The sequence below is a fragment of the Aotus nancymaae genome, unplaced genomic scaffold, assembly GCF_030222135.1.
Source record: "Aotus nancymaae isolate 86718 unplaced genomic scaffold, 86718_ANA_hifiasm-v0.15.2.pri h1tg000099l, whole genome shotgun sequence".
In the NCBI taxonomy this organism is placed as follows: Eukaryota; Metazoa; Chordata; class Mammalia; order Primates; family Aotidae; genus Aotus; species Aotus nancymaae.
In genome coordinates this window covers 9,204,190-9,227,928 of record NW_026988514.1, presented here as the reverse complement: position 1 = coordinate 9,227,928, position 23,739 = coordinate 9,204,190, and the positions used below count along the sequence as shown (strand labels likewise).

At 44.2% G+C, this 23,739-nt stretch overlaps 2 protein-coding genes across 4 annotated transcripts in view; both read left to right on the top strand.

The window, feature by feature from the left end:
* LOC135271962 (WASH complex subunit 2-like) overlaps positions 1 to 7,175 on the top strand; it is a 95,181-nt gene extending 88,006 nt beyond the window's left edge. Inside the window, exon 14 of the mRNA XM_064370083.1 lies at positions 7,138 to 7,175. Coding sequence (XP_064226153.1) covers positions 7,138 to 7,175 — 38 coding nt within the window. The remainder of the gene's footprint in view (positions 1 to 7,137) is intronic.
* LOC135271981 (rho GTPase-activating protein 22-like) overlaps positions 5,157 to 23,739 on the top strand; it is a 49,627-nt gene continuing 31,044 nt past the window's right edge. Inside the window, exons 1-2 of one of the 3 annotated variants that reach the window (XM_064370116.1) lie at positions 5,157 to 5,603; positions 9,933 to 9,992. In XM_064370116.1, the coding sequence (XP_064226186.1) occupies positions 9,944 to 9,992 (49 nt within the window). In that variant the 5' untranslated portion in view covers positions 5,157 to 5,603; positions 9,933 to 9,943. Of the gene's footprint in view, positions 5,604 to 9,930; positions 9,993 to 18,313; positions 18,492 to 23,739 lie in introns of those variants that run through there. The other 2 variants (XM_064370117.1, XM_064370118.1) reach the window with 2 other exon arrangements.

Below are 23,739 nucleotides of genomic sequence, written 5' to 3'. Positions count from 1 at the left end.
GGGAGGCCGAGCTTCGCGCCTCTAGGGACACCTTTTCCACGGGCACTGGATCTCAGTCCGTGGAGAGATCAAAACCCAAGGCAGAGGTAGCAGAGAATCCTGCCAGCCCTCCAGGGGGAGGTGAAGAAGAGAGCCCCACGTTTCCTGCCCTGAGGGAGGCCAGCAGTGACGGCCATCTCTTTCAGTCTGCTAAACCAAAACCGGCAAAGGAAACAAGTCCCTTTCCTCTCCTGGAAGAGGAGGAGGATCTCTCTACAGATCAGAAAGTCGGGAAGAACGAGTCAAGACGCGATAGTCGGCCCGATGTCGTATCAACAACAGACGACATTTTTGAGGTAACGGGACTCAACATGTTTTTGTGTTGAGGTTAAGGAAGGTATCTGATTGGCTCATTTGAGCCACAGATTATGTTTAGCTTTTTGCGTGCATGTCCCATAGCTTAGTAATTATAATTAGGCTCTTTTACTGGTAAGTTTAACATTGACTCAGAAGTGTTTTTCTGTTTTGTAAAGGGTATTTTGTAAAGGTGGTTTTGTCACGTAAAGGGTATTTCTCGGCTGACCGTAATCATTGATACAGCGCTAGTTTTTGTAGTTTTGGTTTTTTTTATAGAATTTTGTAATTAGCCTCTCAGGCATGCCACACGGTGACACGCATACAGCATACACAAGTTCGAGACCAGCCTGGTCAATGTGGTATAACCCCGTCTCTACTAAAAATACAAAAATTAGCTGGGTGTCGTGGTGCACGCCTGTAGTCCCAGCTACTTGGGGAGGCTAAGGCAGGGCAATCGCTTGAATCTGGGAGGCGGACGCTAAAGGATTAAGAATGACTTAGTCTTACAGAGTGCTAGGAGCTGTTAAACTCATTCCTTGGGAATCATTAAGAAATAACCTCTTGTGTATTCTTAGATAGTATCTTGACTGAAGTAGGCCGGATAACCTTACAGGATTTTGAGTCACTGATGCTTTGCCATGGTAGGTTTGAACACTGTATCACCAGATCAGCGTGTTGTTTTTTTGCCATTGCAGGGCCGTGTCAAGACGAGGAGGAGGCGTAGACGACGGACTCGTGCGGCTAGGCGGCTGGCTGCCCAGGAGTCAAGCGAGGCTGAGGCCACGGGCCTCCCCGGGGGACCCACCGCGCAGTGGGCTGATGGTACCATCTCCCCAAATGGCCATCGGCCACAGCTCAGAGCGGCCAGTGGAGAAGACAGCACTGAGGAGGCCCTGGAAGCTGCAACTGCACCCTGGGAAGGTGGTCCTGTGCCTGGAGTGGACGGACGCCCCTTTGCGAAGTCTCTGGGTCATTCCAGAGGGGAGGCCGAGCTTCGCGCCTCTAGGGACACCTTTTCCACGGGCACTGGATCTCAGTCCGTGGAGAGATCAAAACCCAAGGCAGAGGTAGCAGAGAATCCTGCCAGCCCTCCAGGGGGAGGTGAAGAAGAGAGCCCCACGTTTCCTGCCCTGAGGGAGGCCAGCAGTGACGGCCATCTCTTTCAGTCTGCTAAACCAAAACCGGCAAAGGAAACAAGTCCCTTTCCTCTCCTGGAAGAGGAGGAGGATCTCTCTACAGATCAGAAAGTCGGGAAGAACGAGTCAAGACGCGATAGTCGGCCCGATGTCGTATCAACAACAGACGACATTTTTGAGGTAACGGGACTCAACATGTTTTTGTGTTGAGGTTAAGGAAGGTATCTGATTGGCTCATTTGAGCCACAGATTATGTTTAGCTTTTTGCGTGCATGTCCCATAGCTTAGTAATTATAATTAGGCTCTTTTACTGGTAAGTTTAACATTGACTCAGAAGTGTTTTTCTGTTTTGTAAAGGGTATTTTGTAAAGGTGGTTTTGTCACGTAAAGGGTATTTCTCGGCTGACCGTAATCATTGATACAGCGCTAGTTTTTGTAGTTTTGGTTTTTTTTATAGAATTTTGTAATTAGCCTCTCAGGCATGCCACACGGTGACACGCATACAGCATACACAAGTTCGAGACCAGCCTGGTCAATGTGGTATAACCCCGTCTCTACTAAAAATACAAAAATTAGCTGGGTGTCGTGGTGCACGCCTGTAGTCCCAGCTACTTGGGGAGGCTAAGGCAGGGCAATCGCTTGAATCTGGGAGGCGGACGCTAAAGGATTAAGAATGACTTAGTCTTACAGAGTGCTAGGAGCTGTTAAACTCATTCCTTGGGAATCATTAAGAAATAACCTCTTGTGTATTCTTAGATAGTATCTTGACTGAAGTAGGCCGGATAACCTTACAGGATTTTGAGTCACTGATGCTTTGCCATGGTAGGTTTGAACACTGTATCACCAGATCAGCGTGTTGTTTTTTTGCCATTGCAGGGCCGTGTCAAGACGAGGAGGAGGCGTAGACGACGGACTCGTGCGGCTAGGCGGCTGGCTGCCCAGGAGTCAAGCGAGGCTGAGGCCACGGGCCTCCCCGGGGGACCCACCGCGCAGTGGGCTGATGGTACCATCTCCCCAAATGGCCATCGGCCACAGCTCAGAGCGGCCAGTGGAGAAGACAGCACTGAGGAGGCCCTGGAAGCTGCAACTGCACCCTGGGAAGGTGGTCCTGTGCCTGGAGTGGACGGACGCCCCTTTGCGAAGTCTCTGGGTCATTCCAGAGGGGAGGCCGAGCTTCGCGCCTCTAGGGACACCTTTTCCACGGGCACTGGATCTCAGTCCGTGGAGAGATCAAAACCCAAGGCAGAGGTAGCAGAGAATCCTGCCAGCCCTCCAGGGGGAGGTGAAGAAGAGAGCCCCACGTTTCCTGCCCTGAGGGAGGCCAGCAGTGACGGCCATCTCTTTCAGTCTGCTAAACCAAAACCGGCAAAGGAAACAAGTCCCTTTCCTCTCCTGGAAGAGGAGGAGGATCTCTCTACAGATCAGAAAGTCGGGAAGAACGAGTCAAGACGCGATAGTCGGCCCGATGTCGTATCAACAACAGACGACATTTTTGAGGTAACGGGACTCAACATGTTTTTGTGTTGAGGTTAAGGAAGGTATCTGATTGGCTCATTTGAGCCACAGATTATGTTTAGCTTTTTGCGTGCATGTCCCATAGCTTAGTAATTATAATTAGGCTCTTTTACTGGTAAGTTTAACATTGACTCAGAAGTGTTTTTCTGTTTTGTAAAGGGTATTTTGTAAAGGTGGTTTTGTCACGTAAAGGGTATTTCTCGGCTGACCGTAATCATTGATACAGCGCTAGTTTTTGTAGTTTTGGTTTTTTTTATAGAATTTTGTAATTAGCCTCTCAGGCATGCCACACGGTGACACGCATACAGCATACACAAGTTCGAGACCAGCCTGGTCAATGTGGTATAACCCCGTCTCTACTAAAAATACAAAAATTAGCTGGGTGTCGTGGTGCACGCCTGTAGTCCCAGCTACTTGGGGAGGCTAAGGCAGGGCAATCGCTTGAATCTGGGAGGCGGACGCTAAAGGATTAAGAATGACTTAGTCTTACAGAGTGCTAGGAGCTGTTAAACTCATTCCTTGGGAATCATTAAGAAATAACCTCTTGTGTATTCTTAGATAGTATCTTGACTGAAGTAGGCCGGATAACCTTACAGGATTTTGAGTCACTGATGCTTTGCCATGGTAGGTTTGAACACTGTATCACCAGATCAGCGTGTTGTTTTTTTGCCATTGCAGGGCCGTGTCAAGACGAGGAGGAGGCGTAGACGACGGACTCGTGCGGCTAGGCGGCTGGCTGCCCAGGAGTCAAGCGAGGCTGAGGCCACGGGCCTCCCCGGGGGACCCACCGCGCAGTGGGCTGATGGTACCATCTCCCCAAATGGCCATCGGCCACAGCTCAGAGCGGCCAGTGGAGAAGACAGCACTGAGGAGGCCCTGGAAGCTGCAACTGCACCCTGGGAAGGTGGTCCTGTGCCTGGAGTGGACGGACGCCCCTTTGCGAAGTCTCTGGGTCATTCCAGAGGGGAGGCCGAGCTTCGCGCCTCTAGGGACACCTTTTCCACGGGCACTGGATCTCAGTCCGTGGAGAGATCAAAACCCAAGGCAGAGGTAGCAGAGAATCCTGCCAGCCCTCCAGGGGGAGGTGAAGAAGAGAGCCCCACGTTTCCTGCCCTGAGGGAGGCCAGCAGTGACGGCCATCTCTTTCAGTCTGCTAAACCAAAACCGGCAAAGGAAACAAGTCCCTTTCCTCTCCTGGAAGAGGAGGAGGATCTCTCTACAGATCAGAAAGTCGGGAAGAACGAGTCAAGACGCGATAGTCGGCCCGATGTCGTATCAACAACAGACGACATTTTTGAGGTAACGGGACTCAACATGTTTTTGTGTTGAGGTTAAGGAAGGTATCTGATTGGCTCATTTGAGCCACAGATTATGTTTAGCTTTTTGCGTGCATGTCCCATAGCTTAGTAATTATAATTAGGCTCTTTTACTGGTAAGTTTAACATTGACTCAGAAGTGTTTTTCTGTTTTGTAAAGGGTATTTTGTAAAGGTGGTTTTGTCACGTAAAGGGTATTTCTCGGCTGACCGTAATCATTGATACAGCGCTAGTTTTTGTAGTTTTGGTTTTTTTTATAGAATTTTGTAATTAGCCTCTCAGGCATGCCACACGGTGACACGCATACAGCATACACAAGTTCGAGACCAGCCTGGTCAATGTGGTATAACCCCGTCTCTACTAAAAATACAAAAATTAGCTGGGTGTCGTGGTGCACGCCTGTAGTCCCAGCTACTTGGGGAGGCTAAGGCAGGGCAATCGCTTGAATCTGGGAGGCGGACGCTAAAGGATTAAGAATGACTTAGTCTTACAGAGTGCTAGGAGCTGTTAAACTCATTCCTTGGGAATCATTAAGAAATAACCTCTTGTGTATTCTTAGATAGTATCTTGACTGAAGTAGGCCGGATAACCTTACAGGATTTTGAGTCACTGATGCTTTGCCATGGTAGGTTTGAACACTGTATCACCAGATCAGCGTGTTGTTTTTTTGCCATTGCAGGGCCGTGTCAAGACGAGGAGGAGGCGTAGACGACGGACTCGTGCGGCTAGGCGGCTGGCTGCCCAGGAGTCAAGCGAGGCTGAGGCCACGGGCCTCCCCGGGGGACCCACCGCGCAGTGGGCTGATGGTACCATCTCCCCAAATGGCCATCGGCCACAGCTCAGAGCGGCCAGTGGAGAAGACAGCACTGAGGAGGCCCTGGAAGCTGCAACTGCACCCTGGGAAGGTGGTCCTGTGCCTGGAGTGGACGGACGCCCCTTTGCGAAGTCTCTGGGTCATTCCAGAGGGGAGGCCGAGCTTCGCGCCTCTAGGGACACCTTTTCCACGGGCACTGGATCTCAGTCCGTGGAGAGATCAAAACCCAAGGCAGAGGTAGCAGAGAATCCTGCCAGCCCTCCAGGGGGAGGTGAAGAAGAGAGCCCCACGTTTCCTGCCCTGAGGGAGGCCAGCAGTGACGGCCATCTCTTTCAGTCTGCTAAACCAAAACCGGCAAAGGAAACAAGTCCCTTTCCTCTCCTGGAAGAGGAGGAGGATCTCTCTACAGATCAGAAAGTCGGGAAGAACGAGTCAAGACGCGATAGTCGGCCCGATGTCGTATCAACAACAGACGACATTTTTGAGGTAACGGGACTCAACATGTTTTTGTGTTGAGGTTAAGGAAGGTATCTGATTGGCTCATTTGAGCCACAGATTATGTTTAGCTTTTTGCGTGCATGTCCCATAGCTTAGTAATTATAATTAGGCTCTTTTACTGGTAAGTTTAACATTGACTCAGAAGTGTTTTTCTGTTTTGTAAAGGGTATTTTGTAAAGGTGGTTTTGTCACGTAAAGGGTATTTCTCGGCTGACCGTAATCATTGATACAGCGCTAGTTTTTGTAGTTTTGGTTTTTTTTATAGAATTTTGTAATTAGCCTCTCAGGCATGCCACACGGTGACACGCATACAGCATACACAAGTTCGAGACCAGCCTGGTCAGTGTGGTATAACCCCGTCTCTACTAAAAATACAAAAATTAGCTGGGTGTCGTGGTGCACGCCTGTAGTCCCAGCTACTTGGGGAGGCTAAGGCAGGGCAATCGCTTGAATCTGGGAGGCGGAGTTTGCAGTAAACCAAGATCACGCTACTGAACTCCAGCCTGAGCAACAGAGTGAGACTCCGTCTGAAAAAAATATATATGTTTTAATCAAGTTTAATTCATTCTCAGTGGTTTGCTTTTGATCCTTTGCCCTTTCAGATAAGCATACAGAAATAATTTCTTGCCAGTGTATTCCTAATGATGTCTAGGAATAGACATCATTATATAATGCACTTACCACTCTTGACTATTTTTTACTTCTCAGTTTGGGAATTTATGTCATTTTCTACTGTGTATACTACAGTGCAGTCAGTCCCATGGGTGTGTTAGACATACCGTTAGTGCCTAAGCCGAGAGACCTGCACTTAGACTGTTTGAGGTGTGCGTGTCTCAAGTATTGGATGCAGGAAGTACATGGGATTTTACTGGAAATGATAACTTCTATAACTTTCATGGGAGTAACTAATATTTATGGTTTGTGTCTTTTGGTAATTACACAGTAAAATTACAGCTGACAAGGTGGGACATTTAAAATAGGCATGCTCTGTAGTACCCTGGAAGTATTTTAAAATATTACTTTTTTACCATAATTAATGTGCAAGTGAAGTAGTGCCTTTTGATGCTTTAGTCATTAGACTTCATTGACATTCCAATACAATCCAGCACATGCCTGCCTCATTAAAATTTGCTTTGAGTATATAAGTACTACAAATCGGGTAGAATTTGAATAGATTAATAAACTAACTTTTTGCAAAAGTGTGTGTTCATTACATTTAAGGAGTAAGTGCCCAGGTAACAGATGATACTGCTGTTAGAAGCCTGTCACAATACTGTGACATCTTTGGGAACCTAATTTTTAAGTAACTTAATAAAACAAGACCCCTTTTCTCCAGCAATCTAATTCTAGCCCTGAGATTACCTTAGTGAGTTGACAGAAGTTGGCAGTGTAAACCTCAGCCTAAGTAGCTGTAACTGAACTACCTAAAGAAGTCTGCATGTGTGCCTTATTATCAGTGGTGACTGTTAAAAAGTTGGAACCCTTTTTAAAATTGTACCTCTTTTCTGTTTGACATTCTTAGGCTTTTTCAAGGATGGGAAAAGACGGAGACGTAGATAGTGCTGCCAAGAACAGGTGTTTGAGTGCTGATGATTTAACTAATCTTCAGTGCGCTAAAGCCGTCCTCTCCTAAAGGAAGAAATGAGGGGTAATGTAACATCTGAACCCCTCATCAAAAAAGACAGGAAAATACCACCTCTCCTGCTACAGAACTAGAAAACTTCATATTTTCAAAAGAAAAAACACCTCAATTCAAGTTAACTCAAGGACAACTAAGACCTTGTCAGGGCAACAACACACTCTTACACTCTTCTGTCTTTTTTAATGTAAACACAGTTACAGGTGCCACTCCAAAGTGATGGCTCCTTCTGCCTATGCACAGAGACTTCCTTAGTGTGTGGGTTGATAGCTGTGAATTATGTAAGGCTTTTAAAACAATAAAAGCTTTTTAAATGTTAAAGATAACTTTTCTGTTTCTTTCATATTTTTTTCTCCCAATATTGCTGCACATGCATTTGGAATCAATGCAGTATTCCTATTAAAACATGGGACTCAGCTGGGCATCGTGGCTCAAGCCTGTAATCCCAGCACTTTGGGAGGCTGAGATGGGTAGATCATGAGGTCAAGAGATGAAGACTATACTGGCCAGCATGGTAAAACCCTGTCTCTGCTAAAAATACAAAAATTAGCTTGGTGTGGTGGCAGGTGCCTGTAGTCCTAGCTACTCAGGAGGCTGAGGCAGGAGAATCGCTTAAATCAGGAAGGCAGATGTTGCAGTGATTCAAGATCATGCCACTTCATTCCAGCCTGGACAGAGGGAGACTTTCTCTGAAAAAAAACAACATGGGACTCTAACAACTCCCAAAGCCAGTAGGAGCAAATGCAGCATTGTCAGGGATTGAAGGGCTCTTCCTTCCTACTCTCACTTGATATGTCTTAAAGCATTTTTGTAAGTTGCCTTAACCATTCACAAGTTGGTTTAATTCATGCCTGTGTTGAAGATATAATACTTGTTTTTGTTTTTGCTTAAGCTCTTTTCAATTTTAAGATAATTTATTACACTTAAAATCACTCTCTGGCCACGATACTTAGTAACATAGTGCATTAGATGGCATCTTTGAATAGTTGATTATTGTGTCTGAGAGGGAAAACACATTAGAACATAAAATTATGCCAAAGAAAGATTTCCAGGAATACCGTAGAATTAGAATGAGGGTGTTGGAGGTTTTCAAACAGTTACACAGAAAAAAAAAGTAAGTACAGAAAGTAGAATTAAAGTTTCTATACAGAGGGTGACTTAAGCTTACATTTTAGTTAAAAATAAATCACTGGCTTTTTTTAGAACTAATCTAGCCACTCATTTTCAGTGATTCTCACTAAATCCTGGTAATATTGGTATACTTTTATCCATTTTAATTTTTCATTTTTAAAAATTTCCTTAGAATTTAAGGTAAAATCTTCAACTTAACATCTTATCTTGATAAACTGCAGACTAGAATCAATGATCTGATGTAACTTAGAAGAAAAAGTCAATGATGAATCCTTATTTATAAGATGGTTTGCACCTTATTAATATGACATTAACTAGAAGTTGTGACATATATGAGTGGTCAAATATTTAAAAACCAGTTTGGCAAAGGGACATTGGACATAAATCCTTGACTTCAAGAGTCAGAGTAAGACTTCAGAGGGCTGAGTGCAGTGGCTCATGCCTGTAATCCCAGCACTTTGTGAGGCTGAAGCGGACAGATCACTTGAACCCAGCGGTTCAAGACCAGCCTGGCCAACATGGCAAAACCTCTTCTCTACTAAAAACACAAAAATTAGCTGAGCATGGTGGCAGTTGCCTATGGTCCTAGCTCCTTGGGAGACTGAGGCACGAGAATCACTCCAGCCTGGGAAGCAGAGGTTGCAGTGAGGCGTGATCATGCCTGCACTTCAGCCTAGGTGACAAAAATAGAGTAAATCAATAGAATAGGGACCAGTAATATCGTTCTTTCCTTTGGCTTGAATTCCAGAAGGCAATATAGTCATTTTGATAAATGAAAAATGAGGTCAAGTTAGAATAAGAATATAAATGTCACTGAAAGTGGGTAGGTTCTCTGACAACTGTTATGGGGCGTGGAAACTAATTTGGTAGTAGGTGGTAACTATGGCAGATTTCATAGAGTTTGATGCCTGGGAAAGATTAGTTCTCTGACATAAGACTATGAAAAAGATTGACTACCAAAATTCAAATTTACTTTCATTTTTAGGATTATTTTAACATTTGTAATACACCAGTGAAATTTTAACTCTGGTATAGTGTGAACTAAAACGTTTACATCTTCATTACGAAGAAAAGACAAAGATCTGAAATAGGATTTGAAGCAAGTGAAATGGCCATTTTTGTAGCATAAAAGCGGTTGCCTATTGGCGGTTCTATATAGTTTATTCTGAGGTGAACTATGTAATGTTAAAGTTCAACGTTTCTAGAGAAATTTTATCCTGGTATTTTATTCATATGTTCTCTTTATGTAACCTAGATGCCCATACATTACTGAAATCCATCAACAGTGTCTGATTTTATTGTAACTCAAAGTTCATTTTTTTGATATAGTTTTCCTACATTTCTAAATACACTATTCCTTGGTTTTAAAAAAACATGCCAAAGCCAATCTTAACCAAAAGCCAAATTATTCTTGATTCTGTATTTAGGTTATACAGTGTTTCTGGAAACACTTTGCTGCGGTGTGCAGATTCACTAGAATCTTTCATCACCCAACCCTTTTCCTAACACATTTAAGATTTCTGTGGCTTCATTTTTCCATCGCACAGCGTCCTTGAGTATGGAACTACTTGGAAAATCCTTTGACAGCTGGCAGAGAAATCTCCCAGGTAAGTGCTAGTTTCTATGCAGATTTGTAGAAAACACCCAGAATGTATCAAGTTAATGATTAAATGACCTTAAGTTTAATGGCCAGACACTTATTTACCTGGTTGGGCCCAACGTTGTGCCAGCGAGCAATGCAAAAGATCTAGGAGGCCTTGAGTAAAGCCTGCCTCCTAGGACACGGGTTGCTAAGGCAATTTCCTTCTTTCTTTCTTGTTTTTCTTTCTTTCTTTCTTTTTCTTTCTTTCGTTTTCTTTTTTCTTTCCTTTCTTTTTCTTTCTTCTTTCTTTCTTGCTTTCTTTTTTCTTTCCTTCCTATTTTTTTTTATTGTACTTTAAGTTCTGGGGTACATGTGCAGAACTTGCAGGATTGTTACATAGGTATACACATGCCACGGTGGTTTGCTGAATCCATCACCCCTGTCACCCACATTAGGTATTTCTCCTAATGTTATCCCTCCCCAGACTCCCCACCCCCTGTTATTCTTCCTCTAATTCCCGACCCCACAACAGACCCCAGTGTGTGATGTTCCCCTCCCTGTGTCCATGTGGTCTCATTGTTCAATACCCATTTACGAGTGGGAATATGTGGTGTTTGGTTTTCTGTTCTTGTGTCAGTTTGCTGAGAATGATGGTTTCCAGCTTCATCCATGTCCCTGCAAAGGACACAACTCCCCTTTTTTTATGGCTCCATAGTATTCCATAGTGTATATGTGCCACATTTTCTTTATCCAGTCCATCACTGATGGGCATTTGGGTTGGTTCCAAGTCTTTGCTATTGTAAACAGTGCCACAATGAACATACATGTGCATGTGTGTTTATAACAGAATGATTTATAATCCTTTGGGTATATACCCAGTAATGGGATTGATGGATCAAATGGAATTCTATTTCTAGATCCTTGAGAAATTGCCACACTGCCTTCCACAATGGTTGAACTAATTTACACTCCCACCAACAGTGTAACAGCATTCCTATTTCTCCACATCCTCTCCAGCAATTTCTGTTGAACTTTTTCAAATGCATTTGACAAGTGACAGAACATGTACTTAATGTGAAATTTAAAGAATATCAGCTTGTGGTTTAGGATTTCTAGGGTAAAGAACAACTTAGTGGGAAAGAAAAGTGGTATAGACGTTATAAGAATCTTGAGTCCAGTGAAAAATGGTTAACATTCTTTGAGAAGGAACAGGTTAGGTGACTCTTACAACTGCTGTAAGGAAGTTGAGCAATTGGACTGTGATTAGGAAAACTCAGTGATAGGCCTAGAACCTAAGGTCTTTAGTAAAATATGGGTGGTATCTCCTTCAAAAAACCTCCATGGATTCCACAAAGAGACTGCTGGCTTCTTAAAAATATATATTGCTTTATCCTCACCTTCTCAACTCTACGAACCTTTACCTGTCACCTGAGCTGGGGCCTCCTGTGTCTCCTCAGTGTGACAACTGATCACAGTCAGAGCTTCAGGTGCTTTATCCACCTCCCCTTCCAGCCCCTGCTTCACCCAAGACCCTTAGAACTCTCCTTAAACAAAATCTTCCCAGCCTCACCCTTACCCGTTCTGCTACTTTGCACTGTGGCAGTGGTTGATGTTTTCCATTGTGACCCACTGCCGAAGCATTAGCACCAGGTTCCAGAACACACAGGTTGCATGTATCTTGCAGGCTAATTGACCCCTTGTAATTCCCTTTATGTGAGCCCTCTGTGTGTGTTCTCTGAAACACCTGTTCCCAATTTGCTGCACTTGCTGATTCTGACCTACTCACAGCCTTACTTATGTACTCTCAATCTAGCCTGAGGATGAGGTTGTACCCCTTCCTTCCAAAACCTCTTTTCCCCGGCATTAATGCCTTGTTCTGAAGGTAACTCCCTCTCATGTAGTGGAGAGGATTCCACCTTTAATTCTAAAATCAGTCTGCTATATTCATCTCCTCCACCAATTCTGCTCTTCAAAATTGCATTTCACCTCCCCAACTTGGGAATGCAGCAATTTTGGTTCGGGCCTCTAAATGTCCCAGTGTTTTTGAAGATGAGCTCCCGATCCACCTCCCTCTCAGCAGCTAGAAGAGCTTGTGAAAAATGCAGCTTCTCTAAATGCAGTGTGGTATCCTGGATTTGATCCTGGGACAGATAAAGAGCGTGAGTGGAAAATCTGATGAAGTCTGAAGTTAGGAGTAACGTGCCAACACTGACTTTTTAGTTTTTACAAATGTACGATGTCGATACAAGATGTTCACATTAGTGGGGAAATGGTAAGGGCATACAGAAACGCTGCATAATTTTTGTGACTTTTTGTAAGTTTCTTTTTATAAAACAGCATCTTGGGTCCCAGAACTAATGAATCTCCGTTCCTCGGGCCAAGGCGTAGGAATCTAAAGTTGTAGCAGACACCCTGAATGATTCAAATAGAAATTCTAGTCCTGTCAATTTCCTTTTATTCCTTGTCTGAACAGTTGCCTCTCCCTCGTTTCACTTACCTTAATGTGAGTTAATCCTTTAACGCTTCTGAATCCTAAGATTTAAATCCTGGTATCTACTTTTCCCAGATGAGAAAACTGAATAGTAAGAGGTGGAGTGTCCAGGATCCCAGAGCTCATAAAAGGTGAAGTTGGGACTTAAATTCCCAATCAGGCTCGCTCCCAAGTCTATGCTTATAGCCACGAGCTCAAGAGCTCTGTAACTGAAGAAACAAAAAGCAGCATTCTCACCAATATTATCCTGGGCCCACCTATTTATCCACCTTTCTAAGTCCACCAGCCCCTCTGCTTCAGCATGTGGACTTTGCCCTTTCCCTCCTTTCCACTGGAGGAAAATGAGCAACGGGAAAGCATGGAGAAGATGTGCTGAGGAGAGCCCTGCACGTGGAAGGTAGAAGGTGCAGTTGCTCTTCTCTCAGGACTTAGCTTAACAGCTATATTTTCCAGTCTACCTCTCCCAGCTGCCTTAACTTACATACTAATGTAACAAAGTTCATAGCGCCTGCTTTGACATGAAATGACATGCTCTCATATATTGCTAATTCACTTCTCACTAGATTTATGTGGTCTCCCTGAAACACTTTAAGCTCCTAATTACAGAGTCATGTCTCCCACATACTCATGTCTCAGAGTATGATGGAGAATGCTGACATACCAAGCGTTTGGTAGACTGGTGGCTAACCTTTATTTTGCCAAAGCAGCAATCAGCAGAAGGTGGTGTGAAAATGCATCTGAGGCTCACTAAGCATCTGTTTAGATTACTAGGGAGAAGCCAACTCTCGGTTTGTGCCTGAGCTTCCTGATGTGGATTTGGAGCTCAACAGCAAGTTGTGGGTCCAACAGGTGTATAGGAAAGTTTTGGGAGTTTCTGTCCTCCAACCAGACACATAAAAAAGCACTGTTTCTATTCAGATTGTTTCAGCATAAATCGAGCATTTATAAAATGGAAGGCTCTCTTGGGCAATGACTATTTTCCCATGTATCTTCATTTCTTCAAGTGGGTCATGAAACAATAACAGGTTTGCCAGGAGAAACCTAGGAAGCATATTCAATTAAAACATGCTTTAATTCATTCTGCTTCTGTGATTGGAATTTGCTTGAGTTTAATGATTAATAAAATTTTTGCTGCTTAAATTTTAGGTACATCCGAAAACTATGATTTTAGAATTAAAATCCACATCTTTCCTTATAGATCCTTAGGAAGCAGCGTATCTCTACATGTAAACATGAAAAGAGACTTCTATGGCATTTCTTTATTTTCTTTGCTATTGCTTTAATGTATTTTAAAATTGATGTACATTAATTGGGAACAAAGAAACAAAAACATTTCATTTTATCATAAATAATATGCATATTTAACAAAAATGTTGTATCATTATTTTTCTATAAATAGAATACACACAAAACATTTTTGCAAATAATAAAATTAACAAAAATAGATAGGACTAACATAACCAAATACAACTGCCTTTCTACTGACTGTCAGGAACAAAATAGAAACAAGACTTAGTAAGATGACCTGGGTTTCTTTTTGTTAGTGTTAAAACTTCGGTTTTATAATCTCATCAATATTACATAGATTTTAGTCAGGACATAGGCATGGGCAAAGGCTTCATGACTAAAACACTGAAAGCAATGGCAACAAAAGCCAAAATTGACAAATGGAATCTAATTAAACTAAACTTCTGCACAGCAAAAGAAACATCATCAGAGTGAACAGGCAGCCTACAGAATGGGAGAACATTTTTGCAATCTATCCATCTGACAAAGGGCTAATATCCAGAATCTACAAAGAACTTAAACAAGTTTACAAGAGCCGGGCGTGGTGGCTCAAGCCTGTAATCCCAGCACTTTGGGAGGCCGAGGTGGGTGGATCACGAGGTCAAGAGATCGAGACCATCCTGGTCAACATGGTGAAACCCCATCTCTACTAATACAAAAAATTAGCTGGCCATGGTGACGCGTGCCTGTAATCCCAGCTACCCAGGAGGCTGAGGCAGGAGAATTGCCTGAACCCAGGAGGCGGAGGTTGCAGTGAGCCGAGATCACGCCATTGCACTCCAGCCTGGGTAACAAGAGCGAAACTCCATCTCAAAAAAAAAAAAAAAAACCAAGTTTACAAGAAAAAGACAAGCCCATCAAAATGTGGGCGAACGATATGAATGGACAATTCTCAAAAGAAAACATTTATGCAGCCAACTAACATATGAAAAGAAGCTCATCATCACTGGTCATTAGAGAAATGCAAATCAAAACCATAATGAGATACCACCTCACGCCAGTTAGCATGGCGATCATTAAAAAGTCATGAAACAACAGATCCTGGAGAGGATGTGGAGAAATAAGAATGCTTTTACACTGTTGGTGGGAGTGTAAATTAGTTCAACCTTTGTGGAAGACAGTGCGGTGTTTCCTCAAGGATCTAGACCTGGAAATATCATTGGACCCAGGAATCCCATTGTTGGGTATATACCCAAAGGATTATAAATCATTCTACTATAAAGACACATGCACGTGTATGGTTATTGTGGTACTGTTCACAATAGTGAAGACTTGGAACCACCCCAAATGCCCATCAGTGACAGATTCGGTAAAGAAAATGTGGCACATATACACCATACACCATGGAATACTATGCAGAATAAAAAAGGATAAGTTCATGTCCTTTTCAGGGACATGGATGAAGCTGGAAACCATCATTCTCAGCAAACTAACACAAGAACAGGAAGCCAAACACCATGTGTTCTCTCACTCATAAGTGGGAGTTGAACAATGAGAATACATGGTCACAGGACACCCTGGGACCTGTTGGATGGTGGGGGACTAGGGGAGGGCTAGCATTAGGAGAAATACCTAATGTGGATGATAGGTTGATGGGTGCAGCAAACCACTATGGCATGTGCATACCCATGTACAAACCTGCACGTTCTGCACGTGTACCCCAGAACTTAAAGGGTAAAAAAAAAATCAAAAACAAAACTACTCCAACTGCATATTAGGCATGAAGAACTAACCTTTAGGACCACCAAACCATAAAACTGCTGCCAATAGGAAGTGGTAGGATCCTACTGCTTGAATCATTGAAAACCAAATAAATTATAAGGAGTATGTGGGTGAGAAAGCAGGCCAAAGAATTATTAGCTCTGTTGTTTTGTATGTCATATGATGTCATGAACTTCAGTTACAAAAACAAAACCGTTTACAAAGACTATGAAAAGTGTCCAAATTATTAGTCTCTTAAAATAGGAGCAGAGATGTCCTAGAAGTGTTAGGTAAGTCTTCCTCTTCAGTTGACACTCTCAGTAATTACCTATATAGTATACTACATTGAAGGAAGAGAGACTGATAATTTTTATTACTGATTTCATCATTTCTCTCTTGTTTTCTTCACTTGGAATTTGAAGCAAGGTCCATAAGTCACTTTGTGTCTGTATTTATGGCTGGCACTACACAGGCCACGTGGGACAGGGCAGGGGGCCAGAGCTTCAGTGCGTAGTGCTCAACAATGATGCAGGAAGAAATGCTTCACTTTTGGTGTATAGAATGAGTTTGCTTTAGTCAATGCGGTGAGAGAAAAAGGATCCTCAGTTGTATGATGTACTTTTACTGCCGGTTGCATTGACACCATGATTGAGTCACGTCTCCCAAGAGACGTGAAAAGGTGGACCTACAAAAACTTGTATGCAAATATTTACAGCAACATTATTTGTAATAGCCAAAAGTGAAAACAACTCAAACGCCTATCAAATAAGAAACCAATGTTACTGTATGTATATTCATATTCAACGTAAAAATAAATTGCTTGCGTACTGATGCATGCTTCAACACTGATTCACCTAAGTGAAAGGAAAAATGCTAAGTGAATAATGCCCTAGCCCCTGGCAGACAGAGCTGCTTCAGTGCCCCCTTTCTCTCTGCTAGATGGATGGTGATGCACTGGAAGCCTTTGAGCTCGTGCTTGCGTGGCACCTGCTGGAGGAGGACAGAGCTTTGCTGGCCTGAGCCACAGCTTCTTGACAGGAGGCCACCAACCCTCTTGGTTGGGACCTTGTTCTGACCGAGCTCTGACATGTGCTTGGGCACTGGTGGGCCTGGGCTTCTGAGGTGGCCTCCTGCCCTGATCAGGGACCCTCTCCCTTTCCTGGACCTCTCAGCTATACAAAGCAGCAAAACAAAGGCAGTTTTAACTGAAATATTAGAAGCCCAGAATAATTAGGCTTTTTTAATAATGTAATTCCCACTGTAATAGCACAAGGATTCTGGCAGCAGCTGCTGGTGGCTCAGGACATCAGTGGGGCCAAGGGTTCTCTGTCCCTGGGTCAACCATGATTTGGCTTTCCCGTATCTTTCCTGGTGATGCCTTGTTCGGGGTTCTGTGGGTTTGGGTGGGAAGGGGGCCATCTGCCTGAATATGACCTGCTAGCTCTCGGAAGGCCCTGTGGGCCTGGCTTGTGTGAGTGTGTGGACAGTGGTGGCTGCGCTGTGCCTGCTTGTGTTGCCTGCATGTCCCTGGCTGCTGAGGGGCTGCTTCAGTCTGTACCCCACCTCCCGTCTCATAGATGCTCCTTTTGACCTTTCTTTTCAAATTAATGTGGGTGGTGAGCTCCTAGGCCTCTGGCTTCCTGGTGGAGGGCGGCATGCCAAGGGGTCTGCCGGGTGTGGGGTGGGTGCTGCCTTCAGGCCACTTGGGCACCCACGCTTCTGTCCACTTCCGGTTGCCAGGAGACAGCAAGCAAAGCCGGTAGGACATGCAGTTACTAGTAAACAGATTTTGTGATTTTTGTTTTGCACTAAATTTTCTGTGATTTAATGATAAAATTCTGTTAACTAGATCTGGTCCTAAGTGTTTCTGTCACTCTTCAGCCAGAAGAGTTTGTTCAACTCTGATTAACTCTGAGCCCACGACACCTTTGGTGCCCAGCACTCCCGTGACCCCTCTTGGCCGAAGAACAAAAGCAAAGTGGATAAAGGAAAATCCCACCTGTTCCTCCCCAAGACTCAGGGCCAGCAGCAGGTCATGTGCACCTGAAGTTTGGCCCTGCCCTTCGCCTGCCCCTGTCCCCACTCCCCAGAGGCCAGAGTCAGGGAGCATTGCCAGTTCCTTGAGAGCTGCCTTGCTTTGTAAACAGACCATTCCAGAAACTCATAGTGAGTACCAGTTAAAAAAAACCAAGGGGAAACTACTGAAGGAATAACTTAATTTTAAAAAAGGAATACACATGAACACTCCACATTCAAAACCCCAGGGAACATCAGTCATTTCTCTTGATAAGCTGGGCACATTTGGGAACCAGTGAAATGGAGAGAATGCTTGTTCACTGACATTGACCTTCTTGTCCTCGTGGGGATGCTGCCTCCACCTGGACCTCCAGCAGGGATATGGTGGAAATGCAGGAGGACTTGGACTGAAGTCGGGGGTGTCCAGCCAGCAGGGGATGCCCACGCTGGGCCTCCCTTGTGCCTGGTCAGCTGGAGGGGATGATGCTTGCTGGGTGGAGCCGGGAGGGAGGAGGGCCTGCTCGGCCTCTTTCAGCTCAGCCTGAGCCTAGCTGGTCCCCAGACTCCTGGGCCCCAGTGACCCTCCTTACCTTGTCCCTAGATACTTAGCATTTTTGTTTGTTTGTTTTTATAAAAGTAACAGATTGTATGAAGGTAGAGGTCAGATGCTGAGTGAGCGTCTGACAAAAGTGGGATCTGAGCAGCTGATGCGGGCCACCAGGGCCAAGCCAAGGTTGTCCCCGCTGACTGGTGAGAGGGACCCCCGACCAGCTCTGTCCTTGCCCTTGCTCATACCCTGGGAGGGGGCAGTGGGCAGGCACTGCTCACACTCACAATGCTTCCCTGTCTAGTCACAGCTCCTTGATCTCCAGGGGGACCCTCCATGATCACATCACGAAGTTTGTGCAAGGATATGGATTTGGCGGACTCTGTGCGGGTGTTGCGCTCCAAGGCAGTGGCCTCAGCAGCAGTCAGTATCTCCAGCGAGCGGCCCAGGCCCTTCTGGTCATCCTCGGACAGGCTGTTGAGGTTGGTGGCCAGCAGTGTGCCCGCGTGGCCATGCACCACGTGGATCCCATCGCACCCCTTGAGCTCCTTGGCGGCTTGTGGCAGAAGCACAGGCACCCCTTCCCTGGGCTGTGGTCCCCTGGCTCCTAGTCCAGCTCAGTGTGGATCAGCTGCAGGAAGAGGCTGGGACCCCCACATGCTCAGGGCTGTGCCCAAGGGATTAGCATGTGGATAGCCCCAGAGACGCACTGGCTATGTGGTGGAACTGTGGGCTCCTACCGCAGCAGGCCTGTCAGACTGTTTCTCAAACTGCGTGCAAAGGGGAACCATGAATGCTTAAGGTGCTGCAAATGGGTTCTCAGGAGGATAGACTTCTTGGGAAAATCCTGTGTGTGTGTGTGTTGTATTTTTTCGAGACAGAGTCTGCCTCTGCCACCTAGGCTGGGGTGCAGTAGCGTGATTTCAGTTCACTACAACCTCTGTCTCCTGAGTTCAAGCCATTCTACTGCCTCAGCCTCCCAAGTAGCTAGGAATACAGGCACGCCATGTTGGCCAGGTCTAGCTTAATTAATTACTAGAAGAGGAACACTCCTATAACCATTAACTAGGTTAAGAAATAGAATTCTGCCAGCCACTCTAGAAGCTCTTTCATACATCACTTCCTCCTTCCTCACTCTCAAAGTAGTTGCCATCCTATGTTTTATCAAAATCTTTTTTTTTTTTTTTTTTTTTTTTTTTTTTTTTTTTTTGGAGTCAGGCTCTTGCCCCGTCGCCCAGGATGTAGTGCAGTTGTACAATCATATTTCACTGCAGCCTCAATCTTCTGGGCACAAGTGATCCTTCTGTCTCAGCCTCCTAAGAAGCTGGGACCACAGGTGTGTGCCATTATGGCCAGCTAATTTATTTTATTCTAATTTGTTTATCTATTTTATTTTATTTTTTGAGACAGAGTCTCGCTGTCACCCAGGCTGGAGTGCAATAGCGAGATCTCACTGCAACCTCCGCCTCCTGGTTCAAGCCATTATCCTGCCTCAGCCTTTTGAGTAGCTGCGATTACAGGCCTGTCACCACGCCCGACTAATTTTTGTATTTTTCGTAGAAACAGGGTTTCACCATGTTAGTCAGGCTGGTCTCGAACTCCTGGCCTCACAAAGTGTTGCGATTACAGGCATGAGCCATCATGCCAGGCCAATTTTTTTTAATTTTAGTAGAGATTGAGGTCTTTAACTCCTGAGCTCAAGTGGTCCTCACACCTTGGCCTCCCCAAAGTGTTGGGATTACTGTCATGAACCACTGCTCTGGCTTATAATTTCTTGCTTGCAAATGCCATAATTACTTGCTGTTCATTCTCTTTTTAAATTTTTTTCTCTAATAATTTTTCTTTCTTACAAGTACCCATTATGCCCTAGAAAGTGTTCACTTTCATATGTTTAAAAAAATAGAACATGCTCTTCAATGGCCAGAATATTTGTAGTGTTCCTTGTTCTTTTTGAAGTTGTATTTCTATCCTACTTCCCCTTCAGAATTTTATCCTATTGATTATAGTATTTATGTTTAGACTTTTAGTGGTCACCCTTTTCATAATTCTTGGTACAAAAGTATGTGTATGCATTTAAATTCAAACTTCTAAGAGCTGTGGCTGGGTGCAGTGGCTCATGCTTGTAATCGCGCCATTGCACTCCAGCCTGGGTAACAAGAGCGAAACTCCGTCTCAAAAATAAAAATAAAAATGATTCTGTACTACATCGTGATCACAGTTATCAGTGCAAACTTTTATTTTGTTAATCAAATGCTCTCTCTCGCAGAATATTTGATCAAGCTTGAATGCTATAATCAAACTTGAATTATATATAAATATATGTATATATATTTTGGAGACGGAATCTCACTCTGTTGCTTAGGCTGGAGTGCAATGGTGTAATCTCACCTCATTGCAGCCTCTCTGCCTCCTGTCTTCAAGCGATTGTCCTGCCTCAGCCTCCTGAGTAACTGGGATTACAGGTGCCCACCACCATGCCTGGCTAAGTTTTGTATTTTTAGTAGAGACAGGGTTTTGCCATGTTGGCCAGGCTGGCCTTGAACTCCTGACTTCAGGTGATTGGCCTGCCTCAGCCTCCCAAAGTGCTGGGATTACAGGCGTGAGCCACCGTGCCTGGCCAAATGCTATATATAAAGACAAAATTAGGCTGGGCACGGTGGCTCACGCCTGTAATCCCAGCACTTTGGGAGGCCACGGCGGGCGGATCACGATGTCAGGAGTTTGATACCATCCTGGCCAACTAGTGAAACCCCATCTTTGTAATCCCAGCTACTCGGGAGACTGAGGCAGGAAACTCACTTGAACCTGGGAGATGGAGGTTGCAGTGACTTGAGATCACACCACTGAAATCCAGCCTGGTGACAGAGCGAGACTGTTTCAAAAAAAAAAGATAAAATTTATTGGAAATTTACCTTTTAAGAGATGAGTGGGCCTTTTTCAATTAGTTTATATATATCTGAATCTGAATGAATATTGTTGCTAGCATATATAAAGGTTTTGGAAAAAATATTTTTGGCATCAATTTTATTCCTATTTTTTGTTTATTGTTGTTGAGATGGAGCCTCGCTGTTGCTCAGGCTGGTGTGCTACTCACAAGTGTGATCACAACACTGCAGCCTCAGACTCCTGGCCTCAAATGAACTGTTGGCCACAGTGCCCTGGGTAGCTCTGGGTGGGACTACAAGTGTGTACTACTATGTCCCTATTATTCCTATTTCAACTTTTTAATATGTGTGAATGTTGAGAAGCCATAAATTAACAAAATAAAGATAAGAATGGCAAGAGTTTCGTTATAGCGGTTTCTATTATTTGAATTCTGTTTGTTTGTTTTTTTTTTGAGATGGAGTTTTGCTCTTTTCACCCAGGCTGGAGTGCAGTGGCACGATCTCAGCTCCCTGCAACCTCCACCTTCTGGGTTCAAGCAATTTTCCTACCTCAACCTCCCGAGTAGTTGGGATTATTGATGCCTGCCACCATATTTTTGGTAGAGATGGGATTTCACCATGTTGTCCAGGATGGTCTCGAATTCCTGACCTCAGGTGATCTACCTGCCTTGGCCTCCCGAAGTGCTGGGGTTACAGGATGAACCACCTTGCCCGGCCTATTAGTTGAATTCCTGTGTGCCACAAAGCATGTGGTAATCATAAAAATTCATTGGAATAATGAATCAATTTGTTAGGTCTTTTTGATTTTGTGAGATGCAATTAATTGGAAACCACCTGACATCCAAGGGATTTGTTACCCACACAGGAAAGTTTTACTTATTTATGAAGTACAGAAACCAAATTACTGATACTTGTAATAGCATATTGGGAGAAGAGTGATTGGTTAATCCCAGGTGGGTTGGCACATCAGTTTTTGGAATAATATACACCTGGAGGTTGGGGATTTAGAAGTGAATTTCCTTAAAACGCAGTTGTACCTATATTTGGAAGGCCTTTGTATACCTCCGGGGGTATGTGTCTCTAGTTTGAAGAGTTAATTGCCATCTCTAAGGGAGGCCCAAGGTTGAGGAGTGGCTGGGGTGTATGGTGTCTTTCCTATTGTGCTGCAAGGGTGGGGCAGAGATGGGTAGCTTCAGCAGGAGGCCAGGGAGCAAACAAGTTCCTTGATGTGCAGATAAGCTGTGGCAGTTGGCTGGGAAGCTCCCCACAGGCTGTGTTGGTGGGGGTTAGGGGAAGGTTGGGATAACATGGATGGTTCTGTGTAGTGGGCCAAACTGCGTAGTACTTTTGAAATTGTTTTTAGTGTTTTATCTTTAAAATTGCATCAAAATTTTATATTTTTTTTTATTTTTTATTTTAGAGATGGGGTTTCACCATGTTGGTCAGGCTGGTCTTGAACTCCTGACTTCAGGTGATCTGCCCACCTCGGCCTCCCAAGTGCTGGGATTATAGGCGTGAGCCACCACGCCATGACAAATTTTGAATTTTATAGGTATGCTTTATAAAGTGTAAGATGTTTTGGGTTACATTTAACTGTTTTTTGGTTTCCTACCCCCGCCCCCCAGACGGAGTCTCACTCTGTCACCCAGGCTGAGTGCAGTGGTGTGTTCTTGGCTTACTGCAGCCTCTTCCAGCCGGGTTCAAGTGATTCTCTTGCCACAGCCTCCTGAGTAGCTGGGATAACAGGTGTGTATCATCACTCATGGCTAATTTTTGTATTGTTAGTAGAGAAGGGGTTTCACCATTTTGGCCAGGCTGGTCTCAAATTATTGACCTCAAGTAATCTGCTCGCCCCAGCCTCCCAAAGTGCTGGGATTACAGGCGTGAGCCATAGCACCTGACCTTAACTGTTTTAAAAAAATAGTTTTTACCTTTAAATCTTTGAGTAAAGATTTGCTCATTTAAGAAGATGTGCCGTGTTTTTTCTGTGGCTTTTTAGGTGCCTCTGATGACTAGCCAATGCCTTTATTAACAGTGAAAAGTAAATTCCCTTACACTGAAACAAACGTTAACAGTTTGTTACACAGTTTTTCTTTTTTTTTTTTTTGATGGTCTGTGTTGCAAAAGAAGCCCAGAGCTGAAGTTACACAGTTTTTAATAGGCACAGCATGTATGTCTATGTTTGTATTCTTGTTTTGTTTTGCTTTGTTTTGGAGACAAAGTCTTGCTTTTGTCCAGGATCACTACAACCTCTGCCTCCTGGGTTCAAGTGATTCTCCTGCCTCAGCCTCCTGAGTAGCTGGGATTACAGGCACCTGCCACCATGCCTGGCTAATTTTTGTATTTTTAGTAGAGATGGGTTTCACCATGTTGGCCAGGCTGGACTTGAACTCCTGATCTCAGGTGACCCGCCTGCCTCAACCTCCCAAAGTGCTGGGATTACAGGCGTGAGCTACCCAGCATTTCAGTTTTTAGCAGCCACCACTAGAGGTAGTGTAATACAGCTTGGTATGGGTCTTTTTATGGAGTCTCTTTTGGCTATTGGTTTAATTGGCCACCTCTGCAGTCATTAGCTTCTCTGGGTCTCTTTTTCTCATCTGTGTAATGATGGGTTTGGTAAGTAGTCAAAGGAAATATCTTCATTTTTTCTTTCTTTCTTTCTTTCGTTCTTTTTTTTTTTTGTGCATGAGCCATCAGACCTGGTCAGGAGTCTTTAAACTGTTTGGCATCACTTCTTCCCCTGGAATTAAGGATCTAAAAAACATCTTAAGCAATTCTTTTTTTTTGAAGAAAGAAAGAAAGAAAAAAAAAAAGAATTAAGAAGAGGAAGAGAAAGAGAGAGAGA